Raw genomic sequence first — 25,627 nt, forward strand, 5'->3', positions numbered from 1 at the left:
GCTGTTGGGAATATTTGATTGCACAACGCTTAACTCGCGTTTAGCAGCGAAGTTCGTTTCTACACAACACCCCGCACGTACGTCTGGTTAGAGTGAAGCGCTACGCCAAACGCAAGTTCGGCGCTGCTCAATCGGAGCTGAAAGTTACGTCGCGTTGGTCTCCGACCCTCGGACATCTGTCGATCAGTTGGCCTGCCCGTTGGGTTGGTGTGCGTGCTCTCCTTGTCATAAAGAAACGGCACAGGAAAAAAGACTGTGCGACAGAGTCATCGCTCGGTTCTGGACTGGTTCAATTTCGATTGTTGTTAAAACTCTGCTGAACCAGTGAAAACGAGGCGCGAGTGCCGCTGCAAGGTTTGCAATATTGATCTCCGGAAAAACTGAACGCCGTGGCCAGGTTTTACTACCCGCGGCCAGCTATCGCGTTGCGAATTTGTACTGTGTTGTGACCCTGCGTTGTGTGAAAAGCGCCCAAGGTGTGCGCTCGGGCATAGAAGAAAACGAAATAGAAAAAAATCCGTGCGACGATTCGAAAGTGACGTGACGCAGTCTGAAAGTCGGGATTTAATGAAATTGGTTCTCATGCTGATCCGCAATTTACTTGCTGCTGGTAGGTAGCTCCTGTACGTGGTGGATGGTTCAACTTTATCACCAGTCCCGCTGCGTGTCCTTCGTCCGCCCGTCCACCCACAGAGTGCAAAGTTTAGGTTCTTTGTGGTGCTGTGTGTACTTATCGCCCCCAAACGGGGTGGCAGAAAAATTAACGTGTGCGAATGGGTGGTTTTTAATGAGTTGGTGCAGGGTTTGCGAGGAACGGCTACGTTTGAGGTCACCGACGGAGAGCGCGGGTTGTGTTTCCCTTGCAGCACAGCAGTTGCTTCTTTTTTGATTGGCATTTTACTCGCCGCCGAGTTTGTGCTTACGTATAACGGCAGGCCAACGAGACGACGGGTTCGAGCTTGGAGCACCTCCAGTTTCCCTCATCGTAGTGACCGTAGGCAACAAAGCGATTGAAAACTGCCGCGTCGAATGGTGTAAAGTTTGGTTGAGAGTGGAAAAGTGCATTAGAGGCTCTGCGGATGACCGCGAGACCGGATTCCACTCCGGAAATGGTCAAAACGCATCCGGTAACCAACTCCTGGTTTGGAGTGACCGCCAACTTGTAAGGGATGGCTAAAATACAAACGAAAATGCATGGCACGTACGGTGGCTGAGTTTGGCGAGTAGCTTCCTAATGTGTGAAACGTGATCGTCACTAAAGTTGTGTGAAAAAAAACATGGTGCTGTGTGACTAAGGGTCTTTCCTTCGTTTGATGTTTTTCAGGCTAACGTGATCATTATTGTGGTAATCTGCTTAAGACACTAGCTCGAAAATCCCGAGACTGCTGGATACTACCATTCAGGACATCATTCCGGTCCATCTTTCCACACCGTTGCGGCCGTCCGGTTCTTCGGAACACCCTTTGGTCGAGATACTATCATCGTCGTAATTAGCTTGATTGTTTATCGTCCAATCGTTTCAATCGTCACCTCGCGCGCCGTATACACCGCGGCATGGTGCAAATTTTAAACCAAGCGATAAATTGACCGGCTTGGCTTGCTTCGCAGATGCGCAATTGCATCGCAAATCGGTCGGCTTTAATTATTTCTGTCCCGCTGCTGTCTCACTCTGGGCTTTTCTCTCTTTTCTATAACGATCATCACGAGAATTTCGATGACCGAGAGCTGACCGAACGATGATACGTCTCCCCGTTGCCAGGGGTAGTCGGATAGCTGGCGGATCACATGAGATCAGCTACATGATTATCACTTTGGCAAGATGAAAAAAGAAACAAAGAAAACCCACGAATCAACGACAACAAGAATGGCTGGCGTGAAATGGCCCCCCTAATCTATTTCTGTCCTTCCACTCGCAGGAGCACTCATAGTGCGAACATTCCAGAGGCCATCGGTAGCTATCAGTCGCCTGGTCTCCGTTCTTCTTTTTATTGGCAAAGTGGCCGGGTGGAGTGCGATATAAATTTCACTTGCTATCAGCGCGCGTTCGCACCGTGGATTGTGAATAATTTACGCTTGTTTACGGGGCGTGATGAAAGGATAACTGTCGTGAAAAACACAATTTCGGTTTATATTGTCTGTGGCCGCAGCTTGAATAATTTCACGGTAACACGGTGGCCTCCAATCTGTTTATCTAGCGCAAAGAAAACAAAGTCACTGTTTCAAACTACCGGCGCAGCTTTATGTGGGCATGTTTTGGCATGCAGAAGGAAGTGAGGAAGTCTGTCCATGTTGGTCGCACGATTTGTTTCCTTTTTAGACAGATTGGAAGTAAATTCTGAGTTTTAGTTTGTTCTAAAAATGAGTCAGAAGTTACTGTATCGCCATGGGCAACCTCCATAATGATTTTTTTAACCTTAAAAAACCTCCATAATGATTTTATGCTGCACTGAAAACAATCTTAGCAGCCGATTGTCAAGATCGTCAATCAATAGTCAAACACATCTCTAAATTAATAATAATCTTCTGATGGCTTATTATTGCTAATTCAAAGATTGAAAAGACATCGAAAATTTCATCCCCGTGTCGTTTTATTTATTTAAAAGTAATATTTTTCCTTAGACAAACTCCTTATTTCGAAACTGCCATTCGTGAAAAATTTCCCAAAGGAACGAATGACTTGAATCTAGTTGGCAACGGAACGGAAATATGCTACTCCGCACTACTGAAGAGAGAGTCACATTACTCCGTATCGTGCCTAATTGATTCGCACCCGTTTCGCGGACACGCGAACTCTTGACTCGACTGGTTTCGCACTCGACAATTGCCGTTGCACCGGAGGTCGCAAGTGCAGCTGCACTGAGGATTGGAGAGAGCCATTTGCCTGGTTGCCGCTTGCGCCGAGTGCAGCTGTACTCGTTGGCTCCGCGGTCCGCTTTCTGTCTTTTTTTTGTTGCCCACTGCTGAAGAGCGGGAAACGGATGCAGGCCGTGAAAGTGATGGTGGTTGGAACGGTTCGCTAACTTTTCCGCTTTTCACGCAATACGCGGCCTGCATGGTGTTTCTCGATTACTCGCACCCACACCGCAGCGAGAGTGGTGGATTTTCCACCTGTAAACTGTCGCCTTCTCACCCTCCACGAGGGCATGAATCATCATGGCTTCGACCGCGCCGCGCTCTGTTGGTTCGTTCACATGTTAAGTCAATAAAATCGATACGAACTGGTTGTTAATGTACGTCATGCTATGAGGAGCGTTTGATTGAAGGAACATATCACGAGTTTGATTAAGCGGCCCATGGATCCCCGGTTTAAAGACTGTGTTTAAATTGTAAGGATAATCAGGGGTTGTTGATGCGGCTGTAATTGATAACGAAAATGGTAAACATTGCGACACTCCGTTCGAAGAGTCAGTAACAATTTATCAATCAACGCAGATCCATGCTGGCCGTAACTGACCTTGCCGGTCGCAGTCCGAAGTGCGACAACAGCCGCCAGCCAGCCGACAGCAGGAAGGCGTTCGGTGACACGTGGATGGGTTTCGTGCCGATGGGTTCGCACGTGTTTCGACATTTACACTCCGTACTACAACCACCCATCAATCCGGCTTACGGTTGCGGTGTTGAAGCTGTGCCATTCCATGACTACGAAATGGCGGCATTGTTTACCTGGGGCGGTGTATGTAAATCGATATAACATGATAGGCGTGCGATGGGCCAGCCGCAGCAGCGATTATTGTTAGCAATCGCCGCAAAGTGCATGTACTTACATTATTTTAATCCACTCCGAAGCTGGAGATGGCCTGTGGTGGTCCCGAAATTCCAACCGCGGAGCTTAAGTATTGTTGAGCCAATAAAATATTCATTCGTGTCCATCAGCCGTACCATTGGTGGAGGCCAGGCCAGTCCAGGCGGTGTGAATGTGTTGACATGGTCGCTAATGGTGTTTAATATTTGATTGCCCGGAAAAGATCCATCAAGCGGACGCGTTGATGTGGTAAAATTTTGGATGTTTTTGCCAAACCAACCAACGTGGTTCAAAGGTAGACAGTTCCACTACGCATAAAGCTGGTCAACCGGGGGTAGTTTGGATTGATTTTAGCATAAAGCAAAATGTGCAATGTATCGTTTATCTTCCTCGTTTTTGCATATTTTAATCCGTGTCCTTTTCTTGTTTAACGCAGGTCTCTAATGTAATAGTATGGTATCACGGTTCGAACGCCTAATGGGGTGCTCCTCGATCCCGGTAGGAGAGATATCGCCCGAGACCGAAGCACAATGCTCGGGCCGTGGCGACTGTCTCAACGGCACCTGCCTTTGCGAGATTCGCTACAGTGGCGAAGAGTGTTCCGGCTTTAATTTGCCGTATCATGCGGGTAAGTAGCGAGCATCGCTTGAACGCCCTTTATTTGGCAACCTTTTAACGCTCCGCACTCCGGTTGTGTCTTTGCAGGCATTTCGGCGGTTTTCTACTTCGTCGGTTTCGTGTCGGTGGTGCAGCTACTGATCTGCATCATCGCCGAGTATCAACGTCTGAAGCAACCGAGCTTCCTGCGTGCCTGCCGGCTAACCACGCAAAAGCTGCTCTACTTCTTCGTTTTCGTGGCTTCGGTATTGCGTGGCGCTTACTTCACGACACCGGTGAGTCTCATGGTTTCGCAACTCCACATCCGACGATAAACTAAATCTCTGCTACATCTTCCTCTCGATCACACTTTCCGAACACACAGGAAACGCTTCAACCGGCCTGGGTTTCGTATCTGATGTCGCTGTACTATCCGCTCGTGATGACCTGCGCCTCGCTCGTGGTGTGCCTGTGGGCCGAGGTAAGTCGAAAAGACGTGTGGTCGAAAAACGCCGAAATATCTCCCAGCAATCTCTCTCTCTCTCTGCAATGTTGTTGGAATTTTTTTGAAAATTGTGGCGTTTCTGGGAAGTAACAGTATACCCAAACCGTAACAAGCTTCCTCGCAAGACTCGATTGATCTCCATTGGGCGTTGGCAACGAAATTGTTCGAAAACGAACCTTGTTCGCCAGCAAGTCATAAACTGCCTCCCAATACCTGATGCCGCCCTAAAAAGACTCATAATTTATTAGCACCGACGAAACGTTGCATAATTAATCGCTGTCAATCATCGGGGGTGTACCTTTGGCTTTGCTTCATTCGTCACGGCTATGACGCCAAGCTGCCAGTCTTAACGGCGGTGGTATACCTTTTTTGCCAGATAAATTGACTTTAGCTTCTTTTGCTGTTGAGCTACTGAATTATCACAAGAGATAAATAAACGGATGTTAAGGTCGTAGTGTTAGTGGATTCAAATGTTTTTATTCGTTTCATTAAAGTGGATTAAGAACAGGTTGATTAGAGCCGCGAAAGGACGAGGACGCGTTGGTTCCACACGACGTTGGTGTAGGTTAGAAATTGTGTTAAAAATCTAACGATCGTAACAGTTCTCATTAATTAGACGTCTATTGGCACAAATGTTATCTAATCGTTGTTCGAAAATATAGGTCAAAACTCGAGAGAAACAGATAACCCTTCGTTCGCGTGCACTCTGGGGCATCACTAGCCGGAACCAGATTCCGATTGTTGCAACTGCGGAGTATTGTCGTACCACGGCAGAGGTTTCATACCCTCAAACGAATAGATAAAGTTAGTACGGTGTATGTAGACAATTTGTTTAGATCGTGTCACACTTGCCGAATGCGGGTCATTGTGGTATCTTGACCACGAAGTCTTAACTGATCATAAATCACTTTCGATTGTCTCCCGCAACTTCGGCGGCGGCCAACAATTGCCACAACCCTTTTCAGGGCTCCTCTCACCTGGCCGTGGAGTGGAATGGTTTTAAGTGGACCATATGCATAGTAAAATCAACCAAACACACACATAAACGAGCCGGTCGGTTATGACACGGTTTGTAAACTGAGGCCGCGGCTGGCTTTCTCGGGGCCGTTAAGTCGCAGGCTTCCAGCGCGCGCAAATAGTAATAAGGAACAAGCAAACCACTCGACGCCCGGCCACTCACGAATGTCCGGCGTATTGTTGGCGTTAGCTGATTGCCACAGGAATGGCGGCCCTTCGAGAGGTGCATCACTTAGTGACAATCCATTCAGCACCCAAGTGTGCCCGAGCTCCTACAGCGTGGGCTCCCACACGTTCGATCGTCGGAAGTCAGTTGCGAGCCCAGAACGCAGAACTTTTCAGTACTTAGGCCGAACCTGCCGGACACTGTGGTTGAGAGCACAACTAGCAAGTGATTTGGTTTGACAATTTTGATCGGATCGGTGGCGCCGTTTCGAAGCCACGCCGCTTCCGGCGAACAGTTCCCTGTTCGTCAATCGGCGTGCCAATAGTGAATGCGCGATCGTGCCCCGAGGGTAAAGTGTCCAACCGGTGGTGTCCATTTGTGGGTGCGCAGAAATAATCGTTTCTTTGATGCTAATCATCTGCGGGACGATTAACCGTGAGGTTTAGTGCCGGTGATGGCCTCCATTATTGGCAGGGACCATTCCCAGTAGGGAGTGGATAGAACATTTCAATCAACGAAGAGGTGATAATTGGAAAAGCTATGCAACGAATGCAATACGTGTCGGAAGTTCGTTTACTTCGTTGCTGAAATCAAAACACAGAGCCCGAGCGAGAGAGAGAGAGAGAGCGAGAGCAGATTGCTAATGAAGATCGCGGTTGATCTACGATTGGTTGGAGATCAGTCCGCGGAATTAAATCACGAACCAATAACACAGTTCTAATCCTACCGTCGTCGTCGGTGCAGATCTTCCACCTGCAGGGCATCCGCTGGGAACGGTCGCAGTTCCTGTCGAAGAGTTTCCTCGGCTTCCTGGCGTTCAATCTGCTCCCGTACAGTCTGTTTCTGGCGGAGATCGCTTACTCGCACCTGTTCTCGGGCCGCAGCACGTCCTTCTTCAATGGCTGCTACGCTGCCCTGCTGCTGATCGTGGTCATCTTCTTCCTGATCTACGGTGTCGAGGTGTTCTTTAAGGTAAGTGAGGAATGTTTTGTGAACAGAATCAGGGGGTTACTGTCCAGTACAATTGTTGGCGTAGCTAAACTGCGATGGCTAAACATTGATCCATAACAAAGCATGTGATAAATGGAGGAAACAGTGCGAAGTACTTTGTATGAGCCATTGTTAGAGGACACCAATTACCTCTTTTTACCTATCGGTGTCCACAGGTCCGAGGTGGCTTCGTGTACGATTTCGGCGTGGTGCCGAGCAGCGAAAATGTAAACGCTTCCCAGCTGCACCAGTCACGCTTCGGTCTGCTCAGCCAGGCGATCATGATGATAGTGATCGTCGGGTTTCTCACCTCGGAAACGCTCGGTGACTTCTGGAAGAAAAAGTACGCATAAAATTCGTCCGTTTGTCGGAGAACTTTCTTTATAGACAATTCCTCTAATTCATTTTCTCAGAGTTCCGGTGTATTCCCGCAATTGGCACGACATCGTGTTCCGGTTGGCGGAAGTTGGCGTTGCCCTGTGGTTCCCGTGCTGCCTGTGGAACTCGATGGCACCGGAGCAGCTGTGGATACTGAACCCGCGCAAGCTACTGACGCGCCAGATCGATCCGGTCGCTCCGGAATCGACGGAAGCGCCGGCAGAACCGTCGACTTCAGGCACCGCCGAGGAGGGTCAATCGTTTCTGGCGAAAAAAGACTGCTGGATCTGCTACGATACGGACAAACCGGAACCGCTGATTCAGCCGTGCAAGTGCATCGGCGACGTGAGCTCGGTGCATCACGAGTGCTTGCGCCGGTGGCTTGTCGATAGCTGTGCGAACAGTGACGCGGTGCTAAAGTGCAAAGTGTGTGACTCACCGTACGAAATCGAACGATCCAATAGGTAAGCGAAGGGCGGCACTCGACGGTCACCCTCAAACTCACCACGCCCATTATCATTCGCAGGCTCGACTGGGAGAAGGGTTTCACCATTCAGCACTGGGCGAAAACGATCATCATCGTGACGCTGATGTGCATTACGGGTGCGGGCGCCTGGGTCATCATCCAGCTGAACGAGGACTCGTTTGTGCGCGTGCTCGTTGCCGGGTTCGCCATCATCATCGGCTACATACTGTTCAAGATGCTGGGCGAGAACACAGTGACCGCGATACAGCGTGCAAAAGTGAGTTCGATCTACATCGTCACCTCGGTAAATGATCTGCAAACCTAAAAGGAGCTCCGTCGCGATCACTGGACGAAAAACGATGCTCGATAGAAGCGGGACGGGAGCAGAGCGGCAAAACAACCTCCATTGTGATTGAGTGCGACATGCGTACCGAAGGTGCCCCACTGGAGCCGGAACTGGTGCGCGGGGATCTGTGTTTACTTTCATATTTACTGTCGAACCCACTCATTTCGTTGCGCTTTGGGAGCCTGCAAAAAGATCGAAAAACAAACCCACTCTAAGAAGTGGCCACCGCAGGAGCTGTTTTGCTGCAGTTTGCATTTTGGAGCCACCGTTACAAGAGAGCTGGCTGGTGTGTGTGCGGGCCGCCGAAAGCCATTGGATGCTGTAACGAGAAGCAATAGGAGAATACGTATGCCCGTAGCCCGATACGAAGCGGAGGAAAATTCAACAAAATTTACATATTTATATATATGTATTTAAAATATGAGCCAACCTTGGATGCAGATCGAATTGCTGCACAGCGTGTGCGGTGAGCCCTCTACTTCGTTCTATTTACATATCTTGGGTTAAGTATTTAGTACTTTTGGTAGACCTCTTTGGTAGACGCGGCTCCTCCTCGCGAGCGCATGCACCGAAATGAGCTAGATACTCTTTGTGCCCCGGTGCACGTGTCCGGTACGTGGGGTTTGTGTCAAATTGTTTGATTTTAGACTTGAGTTGCATTGCTGACCGTGCGGTAAAAAATCAAAGGTTTAAGGTGAGCGGCAAAAGCGAACGACGGAAGCAACTGTCTCTCGAGATCAGACATCCCCTCGAACAGAGCACCGACGGCACGTGCACGGCGCACAACTGCACCCTGAGTGCATCGAAAAGAAAATGAAGGAAGGTGAGGAAAACAAAGGGCGCGCATAAAGCGATTCGAATTAATTCTGCGTAAGCTTTAGCAAGTGATATTGGATTACGAAGTCTAGGTTGTAGTGATACGATGTAGCATTAAGTTTTCTAGTTGAACAAACTTAACAAACACTTGTGAACACAGAAGGACGCCGCGAGGCTCTAAGGATGAGGACGAGAGGATTAGGAGGAGTAGCATGCAAGATCGCGCACTCGTGTGGAATGATCAATTAGACACTACGAATCAATTATACATTAACCAGATTTTTATTAGCCACCTTGTTTGAATGTGTGGTTTGTGCATATACCGAAAACAGAACACATTTATTTTGATAGCGTTATCGGTACGCCGGAATAATTTATAAGTTTATCACACATCTTACGAAACTATTATAATGGAGAACGCAGCGGGACAAAGAGTGGCAACTTAAGAGAGAGTGTAACGTCGAAAGAAAGGCGAAACAGTAGGAAAACGGCACCCTGGTCTCCAAGGTTCATCCCAGGTTAACATCATAAGTAGATCAATTGGTAACTGCTGATCTCTTTAGCACCATCGTCAAGTGAGAAAACTGAAGGACGGCAGGTAAAATTGGAACAAAGTTAATGCGGTTGTAAGATCTCAAAAGAAGCGACACTTTTAGGCGCTAGAAAAATGGTTGGAAAAACTCCAAAATCCCAAGAACTGATTAGCACAAACCTGCGCAGAGCAGTGGCCTGAAAAGGAAAAGTATTTGGTTTTACAAACACGTCCCCCGATGATAGTTTGCTAATATTTTCGCTACTCAATCGAAACAATCGTTCCCCCGTTGGGTACCCTCGCCTCTCAGCTGGGCTTGGGCGTCCCGTTTTATATACTTGTTAACCCTGCGTTTGTCTTTTCCACCTTAATTCGAATGGATACTTTCAGTAAGATTTGGAACTACCGAATTACCTGCTAAAATGTGTCAATTTAGAAAAGAACCATTTCTTTCGTGGCTCAATTGTTATTTCGGACCCACGTCAACCGTCGACGAGTCATCGATGAGCCCGGCGAGGCTAGATGAAACTACAAACGACAACGCAAATCACACGCGGAAACCACAAAACCAACCCTAAAACGGAAACGAATTGAAACTAACCGATTTGTAACAAAGTTTAGAAGAAAGTCTTTGAAAAAATGCAACGTAGAGAGAGCAAATGTAATTTATAGGCGACAAAACTTGGTGGAGTATATAAAGCAGAAGCAGTTAGCGCTTGGATTCTGATTTGTCTTAAACAAAACGAAAGCAACCGCCAGGATTACTCCACCGAACTCAGCCCCTCCGCGAGGCCAACAACAGCAGAAAACATTGATGATGATCGGTGATCGTCGGTGATCATCGATGATGATGGCTTTGATGTAACAAACAATAGGATGGTAGAAGCGACTGGCGAGAAAGCGAAGCAAAATACTGATAACTTCCCATTAGGTTGGCGCTGAAAGTCAGGAGAAGCCAAACAGGCTCTTGTCTGCCACGAGGGTGGCAAAAGTTAGTAACAATTGGCCTCGTATATGCCGTTTCCCGGTCGATCGATGCGTGGTTTTTTATGCTTAGTTACTAGTTTCGATAAGAGTGCAACAACATGTATAGTGCAGAAAAAGAGTGAAATTAATATATTAACTATATAATGCAAGTGGGTCAGTGACAAAATGTAACTCGTCTCGTCTTTTTTATCCTCCATGCCGATCCGAATTCCGGTTGAACAACCGTATCCGTTAAAACGAAACGAAACACATTTTTTAGTTGAATTTCATTTTAGTTTATTCCGATCCGATTTTGCCTCGCAGAAGAAGATGCGCGTTTAAATGCAACTTTTTCGGCCGTCCCTCTCGCATGCCTTCGTCCTTATTTTTGCGGTGCTGATGGAAGCTATTTCTCTCCTGTGTGTTCCTCAATTTTCGTTCCTATCTTGAGTGCCGGAACGAAAACGAAGAAAAAGCGAGGTTATAAAAGCTCCGCCGAGTCCAACCACATAGCGGGATAGGACATTCCGCGCTCGATGCCGAAGTGTCTGCGGAGTCTGCGTGAATGGGCTTAGGAAAGAATTGATTAACTATTTCGCTATTTGTCCTCTCTCCACAATGAGCCCGGAGTTGTCCTATTTTAAATTATTGCATTCCTGCCACGGTCCGTCGAAAAAGAAACCAAATGATGATGCAAGAAACGGAAAGCGAGCCGAATCTGCATGACGGACCACGGAAGTTGTTCCTGCGCATCTTCCTCCGTGAGGCGCACACCGCCGATAGGGGACAAATTGAACTGTGTATTTTCTTTTATTTTCAGGTATTGCAGTGTTTTGTTTGCTTCTCGCCCCTTCGCTCCGGTTTGCGGGTTTTTCCTTCTCTCGCACAAGAGAAAAGAATCTGTGTCACTTTTACACTGATTACATTACATTATTACACCTTTCTTTCCATGTCTCAGTCGCACTATATCTCTGTTTCGCAGAGTGTTGGCTCTCTTAAACGCTAACGAAGAAGTATGCACTTAAATTAAACCGTTTTCGTGTTGCGAAGAAGGTGCACGGGGGTCAGTGATGGGCTGCCGAATGAGGTCGCGCCAAGGGTGCGTCCTCTGCCTCTTGCTGGGCTCCAACACTAGGGGGACAGCGTGGGCAAATGACATTTAAAAAAAAAACAAAGAACTAGGGATTCAACGGATAACAACACAACACCACTTGGGATGAAAGGAGGAAGAAGGTACGAGATGAAGAGGGAAATGATAAGGATGCTCCCCGTTTAGCGGTCTTCTTAGAAGAGTAACGTGCCCATGCCGCCCATCTCGGACTGCTCCTTGACGAAGATCTCGAAGTACTGGTAGATGATGGTGACGGCCAGCAGAATACCGGTGCCGGAACCGATCGCACCCATGAAGTCAGCTAAAACGGACAGTGCTCCGATGCAGAGACCACCGAAAGCTGCCGCCGTCGGGATGTATCGGTTGAGCTCGTGAATCATCGAATTTTCCCGATGGCCTCGCATCACCATCTGCTGTTCCTTCAGCTGCTTGGCCACGTCCTTGGCCGAGCTTCCCGACACGTCGATCCACGTTTTCGAGAAGAATGCGCAGGAACCGAGCATGAAGACGATGTACAGGACGGCGTGGATCGGATCGGCAACGATGTGCCCGAGTGACTCGGGCGGCGACAGGTAGTAGCAAAGGCCACCAATCGGGTACGAGCGAGCCGGGCCACCACCGCCTACGTCCGCCCAAACGCCGAGCAGGTTAATCAAGAAGTTGCCATGAAACTTGACCGCCAGCATCTGCGAGATGACGTACAAATTGGAGACGAGGGCTGACTGCAGAATGATCGGGATATTCGAGGTGTAGAACAGCTTGATCGGATAGCTGCTGTATTGGCCGCGGTAGCGGGCCGATTTGATCGGCAGGTCGACGCGGAAGCCCTGGAAGTATATGACCACCGCAAACACCAGCACCGTCGCGAGCAGGTTCATCAGGTTGGGCAGATTCTGACGGTAGAATGCTTCGCGCAGGGCGCGCACCTTGTCCTGACGCGTGGCCAGCAGATGGAACAGAGCAATGACGGCACCCTCGAACTCGGTACCACGGCCCGTGTTGACGGTGGCCGGTGAGAAGGCCTTCCAGACGATCGTTTCGCAAATGTTGGTCGCAATGAACAGCGAAATACCCGATCCGAGACCGTATCCCTTCTGGAGCAGCTCGTCGAGCAGCAGGACGATTAGGCCGGCCACGAACAGCTGGATGATGATGAGCAGACATACGCCGGCGCCGATTTCGGCCGGATCACCGTACATTCCCGTCATCACGTACACGATGGCCTGTCCGATCGTGATGACCATGCCGAACAGCTTCTGGGCGCCGTTGAACAGAGCCCGATCCTTAGGCGTATCACCAACTTCAATGATCTTTGCACCGGCGAGCAGTTGCATGATAAGTCCGGACGTGACGATCGGCGAAATACCCAGCTCCATCAGTGTACCCCGGTTCGAGGCCAGAATAACTCGGATCCAGTAGAACGGATCGGCCGAATCCGAGCTCATAATGCCGAACAGCGGGATCTGGCAGCAGACGAGGAAGATAAACAGCGTGATCGCCGTCCATAGAACCTTCTCGCGGAACTGGATCTTACGCTCCGGTTTGGCGATCTCCGGCAGAATGCCGCAGAACGGTTTAATAATTTCGAGGAATTTGACTGCGGAAGGGAGGAAAGATAGAAACCAGTTAGGGATAGTTACGACTTGATTGCGAAAGAAAAGTTTATAATTTAAAGAAAAGCGGCGAATTATGTGCACCGATAGTCCCAAACTTAAGTCTTATTGTTGGGTTCGACCGAAAACGGCAAAAAACAGTCGCATTAGGTTGTTTGGTGTTGAGGCGAAAGTTCCAACCTGGAACTTTTCCCTGTCTACGTGTACACAAGCTCTGACATCGCAGTCGGCGTGGTGGGTGAGAAGAGGACAAACGATACGAGCGACTGTGCAAAAGACAGAGAGAGAGAGAGAGAGAGAGGGAGGGAAACTAGGCTCGCAACCCACTCGCCACAAGGAACGGTATATTGTGCATAATTTTGGCACATTTACCAACCCAAGGCACAATTGCTGACGGTTTCTTGGAAAAGAACGCACAACATTTCAACGATGGCGGATTATACTTACTTCCCATGGTTACGGGTGGCTGTGATGTCGGTTTTCACCTAGCACCGTTTCCCGGGTGTTCCCGCAGAATAAATGGGCGAGAATTAACTGCCTCGCAGTCGGATCGATTTGCTTCCGCTCCCGAAACGCTGGGAAAGGTGTTTTTCGGACACCAGAGACACGGTATTGTTGTCTCCGGATGTGGGATTCTTTTCCACTGGGAAAGCACTTCGTTTCGTCGGTCTCCTCAATCACAACTGACACGGAGTAGGCCACCTTAGGGCAACAGTGCGGACGATTTACACGGCGATGGTCCGGTGCTGCAAACGCATCGACGATGATGTCCACGCAGCGGAGAAATGTCAGTTACGGAGGTACCTGAAGCAACTCGTTTTGACAGCCCACGGACTCGGGTTAGATGCGTGTTGAGAGGTTCAACACGCTACTGGAGGCCGTTAGGTGGAGATTCATGAAATTAGTGCGCCAGTGAACAATGAATACTGGAACATGATATAATCAACCGTTGAGTATTCTTTATTCCACGTTTAGTAGTGGTTTTTTTGCTCGAATCTGCTGCAGTATGCCGTGTAAACAGATGCCCAGTGAAAAAGGTATTCAAATTTGGAGCTAGCTAGTTGTGAAATTTTCGAACGGCTTCGCACGGGGTGATACAAACCGTTACATTGCCATGAATTTAAAATATTCCTCCGATTTCTGGGTTATCGGCGTGTAAGCACGAATCATTCACTTAAATCCGTAAAGCGCACTTCACGTCCGTCTGTGCTTTCTTAAATGATTCGTTGTAATTTTACAATCAAGAGTAAGCATGAGCGGGAACTCGGGATGTTCGGAAGGTTGCTGCAAATATGTTAACCTTTGCACAAGCGGCGCTCCAAGAGAAACAATACCACGCATTCCTTTAAATATGGTTCTCCATTGTATTCGTATGCCAACAATGTTGCTCAGTTTTTGTCAGAATTCTGCGAATTCAAAGCGATGCACTTTGAGGGTTCGAACAGACGTCTCTCGCATAGAAACCGATTTATGGGTGCAGCGCAAACGATAATGATCTACGGACGAGTCACGATTATCGGGTTGATGGTCCAAAACGATGGGACAGGTGGGAGACAGACCATCCTATCGAAGCTCCCAACCAGGCCCACGGCCATTATTCATACTTAACCGGGTGTGAGGCTCTCGTTCGAATATATAACACGATTAACTATTTGCATTAATGACTCATAGGGAGGCAGGGTACCATTTGCTTCGCCTGTCCCATCTCAGGTAGGATGTGTTTCTGAAACGATCGTTAGTTTTTGGACCTGTGATCATCATTACCAAATCGTTAAGTCTCATACCTGGTCTTCGCCATTCCCACGAATTGAGCATCTCAACGCGGCACTATACACGCGGAGTGTTGCGGTTCCACTGGCAACACTGGACCCGTGTCAGAGCACGCCAGCGCGTTGCTGGTGTACGTGAGAGCGCGGGCCAGAACCACACAAGCCGACCGCTGGGAAGAAGCGCTGAAAATTCTAGCTGCTTTTTTCCTCGCCTTTTCCGCGCTTTTCGATCGCTTTTGGACCGTGCCGCAGTAAATCCTTCTTGTCGTCGGTTCTCTGCCAACGTATGTTCCGCGGGTTCTCGTGCCGTTCGTAAGGCAACGCGTAAAGCGTAGTGGAAAAAAGCCTCGCCTCGCCCGACCGCGCGACCACAGCTTGTTGGGGTTTCCTGCGAACAGCGCGTTGTTGGTTCTTGAAAAACGACTTCTTGTGGGCAACCGCCAGGATGAACGTCGAAGAGGAAGTGTTTCGGATCCAGAAAAAGCTCGGCAAAATGACATCCTTATCGGATGGCTCGGTAAGCGCCCCCTGCGTTCGTCGTGCCCTGAGCGTTGGTTGTGAAGAACATAGAGAAAAAACAACACCCCCAGAAAATGCTTCGATTAACGCGAGCCGTGCCGGTGCGTCGGTGCTCGCTCAACGGGGCGAAGTGTGCTGAAGGATACGGAACCGTGCACTTTGCATAGACAATTTCGCGCCCTCGGTGATTAAAAGCGCGCGAGGGGTTTACTGGCTGCGATTCACGGCGTTTTGCTGCTCCCCTTTTTGTTTGCGGGACAAAACCGCGGGACGCCTCTTCCCGGTGGATTTTCCCGGCCTTCGGTTCCGGACTGCTGGGTAAATAAAGTGTGGTTCAATTATTCAAATATTGCCACATTTTTTTTCCATTCGGTAACCCAACAGAACCGTACGGGCCCAACACCTGAAACGACGGAGCATCTTTTTTCGTTAGTACAAGGAGGAAAGAAGTGAAGCAGTGTGATCGCCGCCCGCCGCCTGCTTTTCGCCCCGGTGCGATACTGAGACGTGGAAATTTATTTTATCGCTTCCACATTGCATGCGTTTTTTTCGGTACGCAGCCTCTCCACTCGAAAAGTGTGCTGGTTCTAATTTGCTGCCGTTTTTGCGTAATCTGTCAAACACGAGAGCACTCATTCTGTCTCTCTCTCTCTCTCTTCCGCTCTCTGGTACGTGCTGTTTTGGGCTCCTCCGAACACACATGTGTGTGAGCAGTGTTTTTATTTTGCATAGCTCGATGTGAAAAGCAAGAAGAGACGGCGGAAAATCTTAACACGGGGCTGGCGCGCGGATTTTACGACCCCTTGGGCGCAAGGATTTTGGCGCGATTTCAGCAATCACACGACGGGTGGATCGAAAATATGAAGCCTATGTCGACGCCTATTCGCCCCTAAGCGACTGTTGCTTGGATCTTGGAAAACGCACATCGCGCGCGAACTTTTTCCCCGGTGTGTTCCCACTCGCAGCATTCGGCTTTTTTCCGATCCTGGCCGACGCATGCGCGTTCGAGGTTAGCTGCGAGAGTGGGTGCGAGAAGGCAGAAACAGTGCACTTGTGCGTTCTGCTTTCTCTTTCTGTTGCGCTCCGACGCCCGCAGTTGTGGAAGGGAACCGGTTTGGTACATCCAAAACAAAACACAGCACGCACTGCGTTCGGCGTTGCACGAGGGTGAACCGAAAAGTGCTGTCTGTTGCTGGGTGTGCCGGTTCGTCGTGGAGGAAAGGATAGCGATTGAATGTTACTCCTAGTGTAATCCAACTGACTACTCACTAAGAACATCCAACTGACAACTTGTGTACTATTTTGTGTTGCAGGGTCAAGAGCAGGCGTTGGATTTGTTGCGCGAGCTGCAGCGGCTGAACATCGATCTGGATATTCTGACGAAAACGCGCATTGGCATGACGGTGAACGAGCTGCGCAAGTGCAGCAAAGACGACGAGGTAATCAGTCTGGCCAAATCGCTCATCAAAAGCTGGAAACGGTTCCTGGCCGGCACGCCGCCCTCGAAGGACGGTGGCAAGGACGGGTCGAAGGGCTCGAGCAAATCGTCGAGCAAATCGAATAGCAAATCGTCCGACGGTGGCACCGGTGGTACCGCTGGCGGGCACGGTCCTGGCACCGGAGGTGCCGGTAGCGGACGCGAGGGCAACAAAAAGGACTCGGAGCGGGAGAAAGAAGGCAAAACGAAACCGGCACAGGTCAGTTTTCCAGCGCAATCGAGCAACACGACCGATGCCGTGCGTCTGAAGTGTCGCGAAATGTTGGCTAACGCCCTGCGCGTCGAGGGGGAAATGCCGGAAGGCTGCCAAACGCCGGAGGAGCTGGGCGAGGAGCTGGAGGAAGCGATATTTGTCGAGTTTAAAAACACCGACATGCGATACAAGAACCGCATCCGGTCGCGGGTTGCCAACCTGAAGGATCCGAAGAATCCGAGCCTTCGGAGCAACTTTGTGAGCGGAGCGCTGACCGCGCAGCGACTAGCCAAGATGACGTCGGAGGAGATGGCAAGCGACGAGATGAAACTGCTGCGCGATCGCTTCGTGAAGGAGGCGATCAACGATGCACAGTTGGCGACGGTGCAGGGCACCAAGACCGATCTGCTGAAGTGTGGCAAGTGTAAGAAGCGCAACTGTACCTACAACCAGCTGCAGACGCGCAGCGCTGATGAACCGATGACCACGTTCGTGATGTGCAACGAGTGTGGCCACCGTTGGAAGTTTTGCTAAACTCGGTTATTCACACCGCACCCGGAAGATTGTGTTTGTCGTGGCAGTGAGCAAATGGTACGAACAATTGTCGCAACGCTTAGAAGAGTTACACTAACTTTAGGTGGCAAAAATCGGTTTTAAAACCCAGGTCGAAGCATAGTGGACGATTATGGGCATCGGAGGGCGATCGGGAAACAGTCTTGCCCGCAATAGGGCAAACGCGTCGACCAATCTGCTTTGCTGTATCACTATTAAGGCTACTTTCTAAGGCAATGTAGGTTGTACTCGCTGAAACGACCCTCCCGCAGTCGCAAAGCTTTAATTTAATGTATTTTTATTTTTAACCCTTTTTTGCACGGAACGTGAGTGATTTTACAATGCCCACGATGGTTCTTACCATCCCTTTGCTTGAATAATTGCCACAGATTCATGGCGCGGATTGCTCGTATGTTGTGACCGATTCGGTGTTAGCTAGGGATTCCTTTAGAACGTTGTCCTCCACACTGTTTGTCGTACCGTAGGAAATGTGTTTTCGTACTTTCGTTTCCGTTCTTTCGAACGCTGATCGACTCCGGAACCGCGCACGGTGTACCTGCGGGGCAACGAAGTGCGAAACGAAAACCTCAGCAATCGAAGCAAGCGATCTCAAATCGACTCGAGAAAACCTGCCTGTTGCTTGTCCGGCAGAAGAACTGCAAGCGGAAAGCTATCATCACCAGCTGCGCACTGCAAAATCACATCTTAAGCTAGGTTTAAGGTAATGCTGTTTCTATGAAGCAAGACAAACAGCACGGAAAAACGTGCAAAACGCACGTTGCGGTTCGTGAGGCGGAGAACGAAGTCGTTTAACAAAACATAAATAATATTGTACATAACTTTAACTACAGTAAACATTGGCGTCGTTTCTTTTGATAGATAAATCATCCTGTGCGTGGACGACCAGCGGTGCACCTTTTTGTGTTCCCCAAATAAACGCGAACAGTTTTTTTTATTTCGTATCCAGCATTGTACGGGTGAGTATTGTTGCTGAAAGCACAGAATCAAGAATGCTCAAGCATTTTGGGTGTCGATTGAATAATCGGTATTTTGGCGAATCTTTAAAAGAACGGATCTTGAGCCGTATTTTCGATTTTTCAATAACCGAATGGATTAGTTTATTGGTTTTAAAACAGGTGGCAGCACGTACTTTCCTTTCACTCCTAGAGGGCGCTGTGCTATGGTTTCAAATTGGCTGTTGTAAGGTTCTGCGTTCAAATTTCCCAAACCGGCAAACTCTTACTTGTTTCGTGTGAACATTTGTCACGTTGTTTAAGGTGAAGTGTGAATATGATGACTACCTTACGTGGATATGCGCCGAAATCTTCAAACAGTCTTTTCATTAATCTCTTGCATAAAAACGTCGTTTACTTGGCGTTTTACTACCGCTCCTCACTGGAGCTAGTTGTTACCAGCGCACAATCAGTGTTGATCTCGCTTTTAATTTGTACATCATTCCTGCACCGTCAGATATGGTACAGTTTATCACCCGCAATTTACTCACTCACTTTTGATAACGAATCGCTTCTGTTGCCGCTCCTAATTCCGCTTCACGGCGCGTGAAGCTGTACAAACTGGTCTGGCATTTCTACGACTTCTGCGCGGGAACCCAGAATTCTGGTCACCTTCGGTGTCTGTGTTCGCCCCAGGCCTAGAGGACATATTGGTACACCGAGTCGCGTCAATCGCAACATTTGTTGGCTAATTAAAATGATAATAAGAAAAATGAATCCGCCTCGCCAGGTTGGCAGTACAAGGCGGTTTGCCTCGTTTACCCTGCCCCCGTGCCGCCAACCTGACGACGGTTTGTTTGATTAGGCTTTTGAGTTCTTGGCCACTAGGTAGGGTAGTGATACTTGACTGCGATCACCTAGTTCCCAGTCACGCTCCTGTCGTTCGTCACGACGGTTCCGTCGGGCACCGCGCTTAAGATTCTCTTCCGTCGACTGGACTTCCCAATTGTGCGAGTTTTGTGTGCAAGGATGAGGAGCTATCCATCACGTAGATTTGTGGATCCGTGATTGTTAGGGTGATTCGATGTGATATTCGGTAAGTCAGAAGTGCATTTTCTACTCTATATCTTGCTGATAAAGTTGGGTACCATTGGGTTATGAAAATATTGCCTTTTCTTCAGCACAAGTGGTTTATTGACAATAGGTACAACGCGATCAATCGTATTGTTGTATCACGTCTGTATGGGAACAATCCTTTGCACTATCTGAGCGAAACGAAAATAAAAAAACGATTAAATGGCACACATGTTCTTGAAACCCTTGTGAAGTAGATTGTATCCCAGAGATGTGCAAGAAGCACTCGGCGGCAAACACTGCTCCACTTATCCACCGCGATGGCCGGCGTGATGTGCCCTCTTCTCTGATAAAGTTGTGCCGCTAGCCCATAAGCTACTACGGACGTCATTTGCCGTTTAAAGGGGGTTGGTTGTCATTTAGAGATCAGTTTCCGTTTCGTGTTTCTCACTTCACAGCTCACCCGTTCGGGCCGATCTTGCACGGGCTTGTCACGGGCGAAAATGTGTGCGGCCAGACCAGAAACTTGGCACTTGCACGGGGCCCACGGGGCACTGATAAGAGCGGAAAACTAATTTGCCCAGCCCCACTTACCTGAGCCGACCGTTCTGGTCTCGCGCCGCACGCTGTTTAATGCACGGCACGTGATAAGACGATGCCTATCAGTGGCCCTAGGTCTAAGAACACTCTAGTCCTTCTATTTCTGCGTAATGCACCTGGCGGGCTACCTGGGAGAGTAGGGCGAACGTGGCCACAACACAGTTGCAGTTCGAAGCAGATAATGGGTATGGTAATGTGGGATGGCTTAGAGAGACAAACAAACCGGCCACGTGGGATGGATCGTCAAACTCCGCGGTGGTCACGCGTCGCAGAAAAAGCAGATGAGGTAACCTAGATGAAAAGTGGCCATATTTTTTGCAAACTCGTTTTGTGAAACCAATCACCGTTCGCCGGAGGATCACTGTATTGTTGCTAATGAGGTTCACTTTGGCAACGGTGTCCACGCTGTTGGTGCAACATCAATCATGCACGAAACATACGACCCCACGCAGGTGAGGGTGTAACTGGACTGGATCCGGCAATCGGCCGCCGTTGACAGCAATTAGTTCGTCATCCATCCCCCGAACGAGTTCGATGCCGTTAAATGTTGTTTTCGATACTCCATTAACTAACTTGCCAATTGGGTGGCGAAGCTGCGGTTGTTATCATCGTTCCACTACCGCCCAATATGCGGCTTCCTTTTATCAGTAATTCTTCGCAGAACAACGAAACGAAGTGAACCAATAAGAAAGAAAAAGCTCGCTTGATTGATGTATCACGCAGGAACGTCCGATATTGGCCCAATTTGTCTTCGGAGCTGTCACGTGAAGATTCCTGGGTAAATTAATTTTTTATCGTCCCAACCAATCGGCTGCATCGGCAATTGGCACACAGTACGAAGAACCTGAGCTTCCCAGGTTGCTTACGCAAATTTTCTTCCCCAACTCGTGCGCGTCACCGATGGACAGTTCCTTGGTGCTAAAAGGACCAAAGTGTTACTACACACTCGCGTGTTGTTTGTGAAGCGCCAGAGGCCACAACCCAACAAAATCCCACCAAGAGCGTTGCCAGTGTCTCTCTCTTTCTCTCTCTTAACGATTCTGCGCACTTTATTCGCACGACGCAATCAGCTGTTTTGGGACAATTTTCTAACCAACCAACCGATTTTTCCCGCGTCGGTGTTGGTGTGAACGGGTTTGTTTGTTTGTTTGTTCATTTTTTTACCCGTCCAGTGGCCAAGGCATTTACTGGTCTGCATTAAATGCATTATTTCTTGTATGGGCTGGTTTTGCTAAAAGTTAATCGTAAACTAGCTGCCAAGGCAAGAGTGTCCTTTGCGTTAGGTCCGCGAAGAAACGTGCTCCGTTTGGTTGTATAATTTACTGTCATTTTCCGGGGGCACCGTTTCGTATCACCAACACATGGGCCACGCGAAGGAGAAACAACGCGCATTGCGTGCGCTGCGCTGCCTGTGTGCGTTCGCGCTGTGCCGATGGAAATGGAAAATTCGTGTACCAGCGGTGTCTTTAGGAAATTCCAGAGAGAGGGAGAACGAAAGAGAGCGAAATCGAAACGGATGAGAATTAGTTCTGGTTTGTTTTTCTGGTCGATTCTGCGAGCCGTGGAAAACGTTGCGCCACTCTCCCGTGCGCCAGGATGCGAAGGGAGCGAGGTAGAGAGTTTTCCTTTACGATCTGATTTTCTCGCACTCTCTCGCTCTCGGTCTGTCTTCTACAAAAACACACCAAAAGTGGCACCGAAACGCTCCGTGGCACTTCATTCCAGTTGGTGAGCTAAGAAATGGCGGCCACGTTAACTGCTGTGCTCGGGCTCGCTTGGTGCAACAACAGTGACAACAGCAGCAGCGCCCACACTAGCGATTTTCACTTCGGCTGGTCGCGGGGCCAGTGTGCTGCAAGCCGGATCGCCCGGTCCCGGTCGGAAACGGCCCCGGTGGTGCCGCTCCAGCGAAAATACGCCGCAGTGAAACGCGGTGAATGGTGTCCGTCAGCCGCCGACGTCGTGCACGGTTGCTGCTCCTGGGCCACCCAACCAGCGTTTGGCCCCGTTCGCCAGTGTCAGTAGACACCCCCGCTGGGACACCAGCGGCCGGATCACGACGGCCGACGGGAGTCGGGACGGCCGACGAAACTACTAAACCCATCGCACGTAACCCTCCAAATCGAAGGCCGTTTCGGTGTAGGTGTGTTTCGTGGCCACTCGGTGCCAGTGCGTGCCCAAGCATTTATTTTCCATACACATTACCGGGTGGGTACGACCGGGAGAATCCCGTCGATGGAAAATGCTCCCCGAGTGTGGCGAGTATGGCAATCGCAATAAAAGCCATCCTAGCAACCCGCTTTGGCCTGCCATCCTAGCAAGTCCTGCCATTGGCCATTGGTTGGAGAGCGAAAATTTTACTTACGTTACATAAGTGTGTGCAACAGTCGCAGTAGGCATCACGAAAGGGAATGTACCACAGAATGGCAGTGGCAGTGTTGCAGAAATTTAGCTTGCGGCCGGGCAGCGTGGATCAGCCGTAGAAATGGCCCTCGAGTTGACAATTGCAGGGCACTACCAATCGGTTGCCGTACCGGTTGGTGTGGCGGTCGGGTGTTTGTGGTAATGTTTTGTTTTTTTTTGTGTGATAGCGTTTCAGTTAAGTTTTTTCTTCTGCCAACCAGTGGACGGTGAAAGTGTTCCGTGCAATTCCTCCTTTTCTTTGCGTTCGGTTTAATCGAAAGACAAAACGTGCTGCGCAGCTCGTGGTGTTGGTGAGAAGTTGTGTTTGCTTGTTGTCGAGTTTTCCGGAAACCACCACCCCAATCCATCGGACATCGAACCGTCCCGTGCCGCAGGTAACACTTTACTCTCTCTGCACACATGTACCCAAACAAGCCGAAATCGGATCCTACTAAGTGAGCGGGCAAATAAAAACACTCTCTTGATACGCATCCACACAGATACATAACCTCGCAAGAGCCACCAGGCGGCTCCTTCGCCCGGCCGCGTGGTCCGGAGGTCTCGTTACGTGTGGCGATCGGCTTCCTCTCTCTCCCTCTCTCTCTGTTCCGTTGCCGTTTGAAGGTTATGTAATTTTTAACCTTCAAATTTTATCCCACGAGCCCACAGCCCTCCGCGAGGTGTACCGCCGGGGCGGCGTGTCTTGGCATGCTTTGACAGGATGCCAAGAAATTGGGCGAAAAAAATGGTCTGACGGATGGATGGTGTGGTCGACGTTTTTTCCCGTGTTTTTTTTTAATGAAAAAATTTAATTTTTTTCGTTTCGGTTGACGGTAGTCGGCTGTTTGTCATTTACTCACTGCCGGTACAGCTCACAGTTTGGCAAGGTACACATCGGACACCGTTCTGTCTGCTAATTGGGGTTTTATGTTAAAAAATGGACGCACGAAGAAAGTGGACAGTGAGTCACATAAATGCTTTCGCATTGATTCCCATTCACCGCTCCGAGGTAGAGCCCTTCCTCGCTCTAGCTTCCTGCGAAAGGCATTCGCGGTTTCGCTCGTTCCCCTTCGCTCTTTCTCTCTCGCACACATTTTCCGCTTTTCCCCTCTCTGTCTCTCGCCGTGTGTAGTTTGTCACGCCATCTTCCGTGGGCACTTTTATCTCGTTCCCTCGGCAAACCAGGGGCTGGGCTTTGATTGGAACGCAATTGGAAAGGCTTGAGAGGCACCTCTCGCACCGGTATCGATTTTATTTGACCTACAGCCCTATCGCGTATCACATGCTGTTGTATTGCACAATGACAACGCGGCAATCAACTTCAGCTGCTTTCGCACACAGGCACACAGCCACGCAAGCAAGCAAAGGATCCTGCGTCTGCTGCGGTCACGTCTTTGGTGGCGGCGGTCGGAATGCGTTCGAGCGACTCGCTATCGGACCAAGATTGGACCAAGTAATTGATTCCATCGAGAGCCATTTCGGAGGCGCCAGTAAGTTCTTTGTCCGAAGGATTCGGAACGTCCTTCTGGGCGGGTCGTGAAGTAGTTTTCTTGGTGAACGAACCATTGGATGGGTTCGAGTTTCTATCCGTTTATTTTAAGGCAAGTGGCCGCCGATCGATAAATTCATACAACAGTTAGAGTTACAATAGATATAGTTTTCTTTAAATTAACTGATCGATTATTTCCTTTCATAATTCTTAGATAGGCTTGTTTGAGGTCGTCGAAGAAGAATGTGCTTGGGTGCGTGAGCATCTGCTCGTCTGTCCCGCAGACCTTGTCTGCTGGTAAGTGCGATCGTTGAACCCTTCCAAACAAACGGCTTATCCTCTTACCCGAACAAAAAAACTCAATTTTTCATTTTTCTGGCTGCGGATTTCGACTCGTGAGATGCTCCCTCTCAGTATGGCCGTTTTAAGGCTATAGAGCCAGCTTTATTGCTTCTATAGCCTTAAAACCCGTTATAGCCCTTTTGAGTGCAGTTTGTTTCTGTCTCATATTTTTTTCTTTCTCCCTATATCATCCCCCTCAGATTGAACTGTCAGGATCGTTCTGCTGTTGTAAACAATGTTTTGTATTTATTCATAACCACAAATGTTTTACAATTACAATATTTCCACAATAGTTTCCCTTTTCCACCATACACATGCATTTTTCACTAATCTCTGCGTGTAGGTAGAGCGTATCCATGTATCCATTTATCCTGTATCCCGTACCATCCGCCGTATCGTCATTGCATCGTACGCTGCTAATGGTCGGCTGAAAATGTAAACAGATGCGGTGCACTTTCACGATTTAGAAGTAAATACTTATCGAGATATGCTTTCCGATGCTTAAATTTACTTACCGAAATAAGCAACAGCTTAGAATTTACTATTAAACATTATTTTTACACCGATGATGCGTCGTCGATGAAACAAGAAGTTTCTAACTGTGGAGCTACATGAGCCGTAACGTAATGTTTTTGACATTACAGATTAATGCCAAACTGCTGCACCTCTGTCAAAACGTTTACGGGTCGGCCGAGGCGTAAACCCGATCGTAAATACTTTTTGCATACGCTTTGCGTACAAACAGAGGATAATGTAAGTCCTTATATGCTAGTATAGCAACAAAATCGGAAAAAACAGATAAAAAATTCAGAAATCAATTAATTTCTCTTCTATTTCTGTTTTCTTGGACCAAAAACACGAACGTAAACACGTTTCACGTTTCGTTTTTATATTTTTGCTGCCACACGAAGCGTAAACGATTTGACACGAAGTGTTTGATTTGAAACGAACGCTAGTTTTTACGCCTCATGTAGCCCCCCCAGTAAGACA

At 48.9% G+C, this 25,627-nt stretch overlaps 3 protein-coding genes across 6 annotated transcripts; 2 read left to right on the forward strand and 1 right to left on the reverse strand.

Moving 5' to 3' along the window:
• The first annotated feature begins 260 nt into the window (after positions 1 to 260).
• LOC131211637 (uncharacterized) lies at positions 261 to 10,707 on the forward strand. 3 transcript variants are annotated; one of them, XM_058205204.1, is made up of 8 exons: positions 261 to 354; positions 4,179 to 4,370; positions 4,448 to 4,635; positions 4,725 to 4,820; positions 6,772 to 6,999; positions 7,194 to 7,360; positions 7,431 to 7,859; positions 7,922 to 10,707. In XM_058205204.1, exons 2-8 carry the CDS (start codon positions 4,196 to 4,198, stop codon positions 8,184 to 8,186), a joined length of 1,548 nt encoding a protein of 515 aa, XP_058061187.1. In that variant the 5' UTR covers positions 261 to 354; positions 4,179 to 4,195; the 3' UTR covers positions 8,187 to 10,707. The 3 variants fall into 3 exon arrangements, with proteins under 3 accessions (XP_058061187.1, XP_058061186.1, XP_058061185.1); XM_058205203.1 differs by having other exon boundaries at positions 307 to 623; XM_058205202.1 differs by having other exon boundaries at positions 307 to 610.
• Positions 10,708 to 10,777: 70 nt separating this feature from the next.
• On the reverse strand, positions 10,778 to 13,996 carry LOC131211639 (protein transport protein Sec61 subunit alpha). The gene is made up of 2 exons (XM_058205205.1): positions 13,693 to 13,996; positions 10,778 to 13,229 (listed from the first exon to the last, which is right to left on the reverse strand). Exons 1-2 carry the CDS (start codon positions 13,697 to 13,699, stop codon positions 11,806 to 11,808), a joined length of 1,431 nt encoding a protein of 476 aa, XP_058061188.1. The 5' UTR covers positions 13,700 to 13,996; the 3' UTR covers positions 10,778 to 11,805.
• Positions 13,997 to 15,182: 1,186 nt separating this feature from the next.
• Positions 15,183 to 18,610, forward strand: LOC131209187 (transcription elongation factor S-II). 2 transcript variants are annotated; one of them, XM_058202191.1, is made up of 3 exons: positions 15,183 to 15,531; positions 16,847 to 17,120; positions 17,157 to 18,610. In XM_058202191.1, exons 1-3 carry the CDS (start codon positions 15,460 to 15,462, stop codon positions 17,756 to 17,758), a joined length of 948 nt encoding a protein of 315 aa, XP_058058174.1. In that variant the 5' UTR covers positions 15,183 to 15,459; the 3' UTR covers positions 17,759 to 18,610. The 2 variants fall into 2 exon arrangements, with proteins under 2 accessions (XP_058058174.1, XP_058058171.1); XM_058202188.1 differs by having other exon boundaries at positions 16,847 to 18,610.
• The last annotated feature ends 7,017 nt before the right edge of the window (positions 18,611 to 25,627 follow it).

The sequence above is a fragment of the Anopheles bellator genome, chromosome 2, assembly GCF_943735745.2.
Source record: "Anopheles bellator chromosome 2, idAnoBellAS_SP24_06.2, whole genome shotgun sequence".
NCBI classification, from domain to species: domain Eukaryota; kingdom Metazoa; phylum Arthropoda; class Insecta; order Diptera; family Culicidae; genus Anopheles; species Anopheles bellator.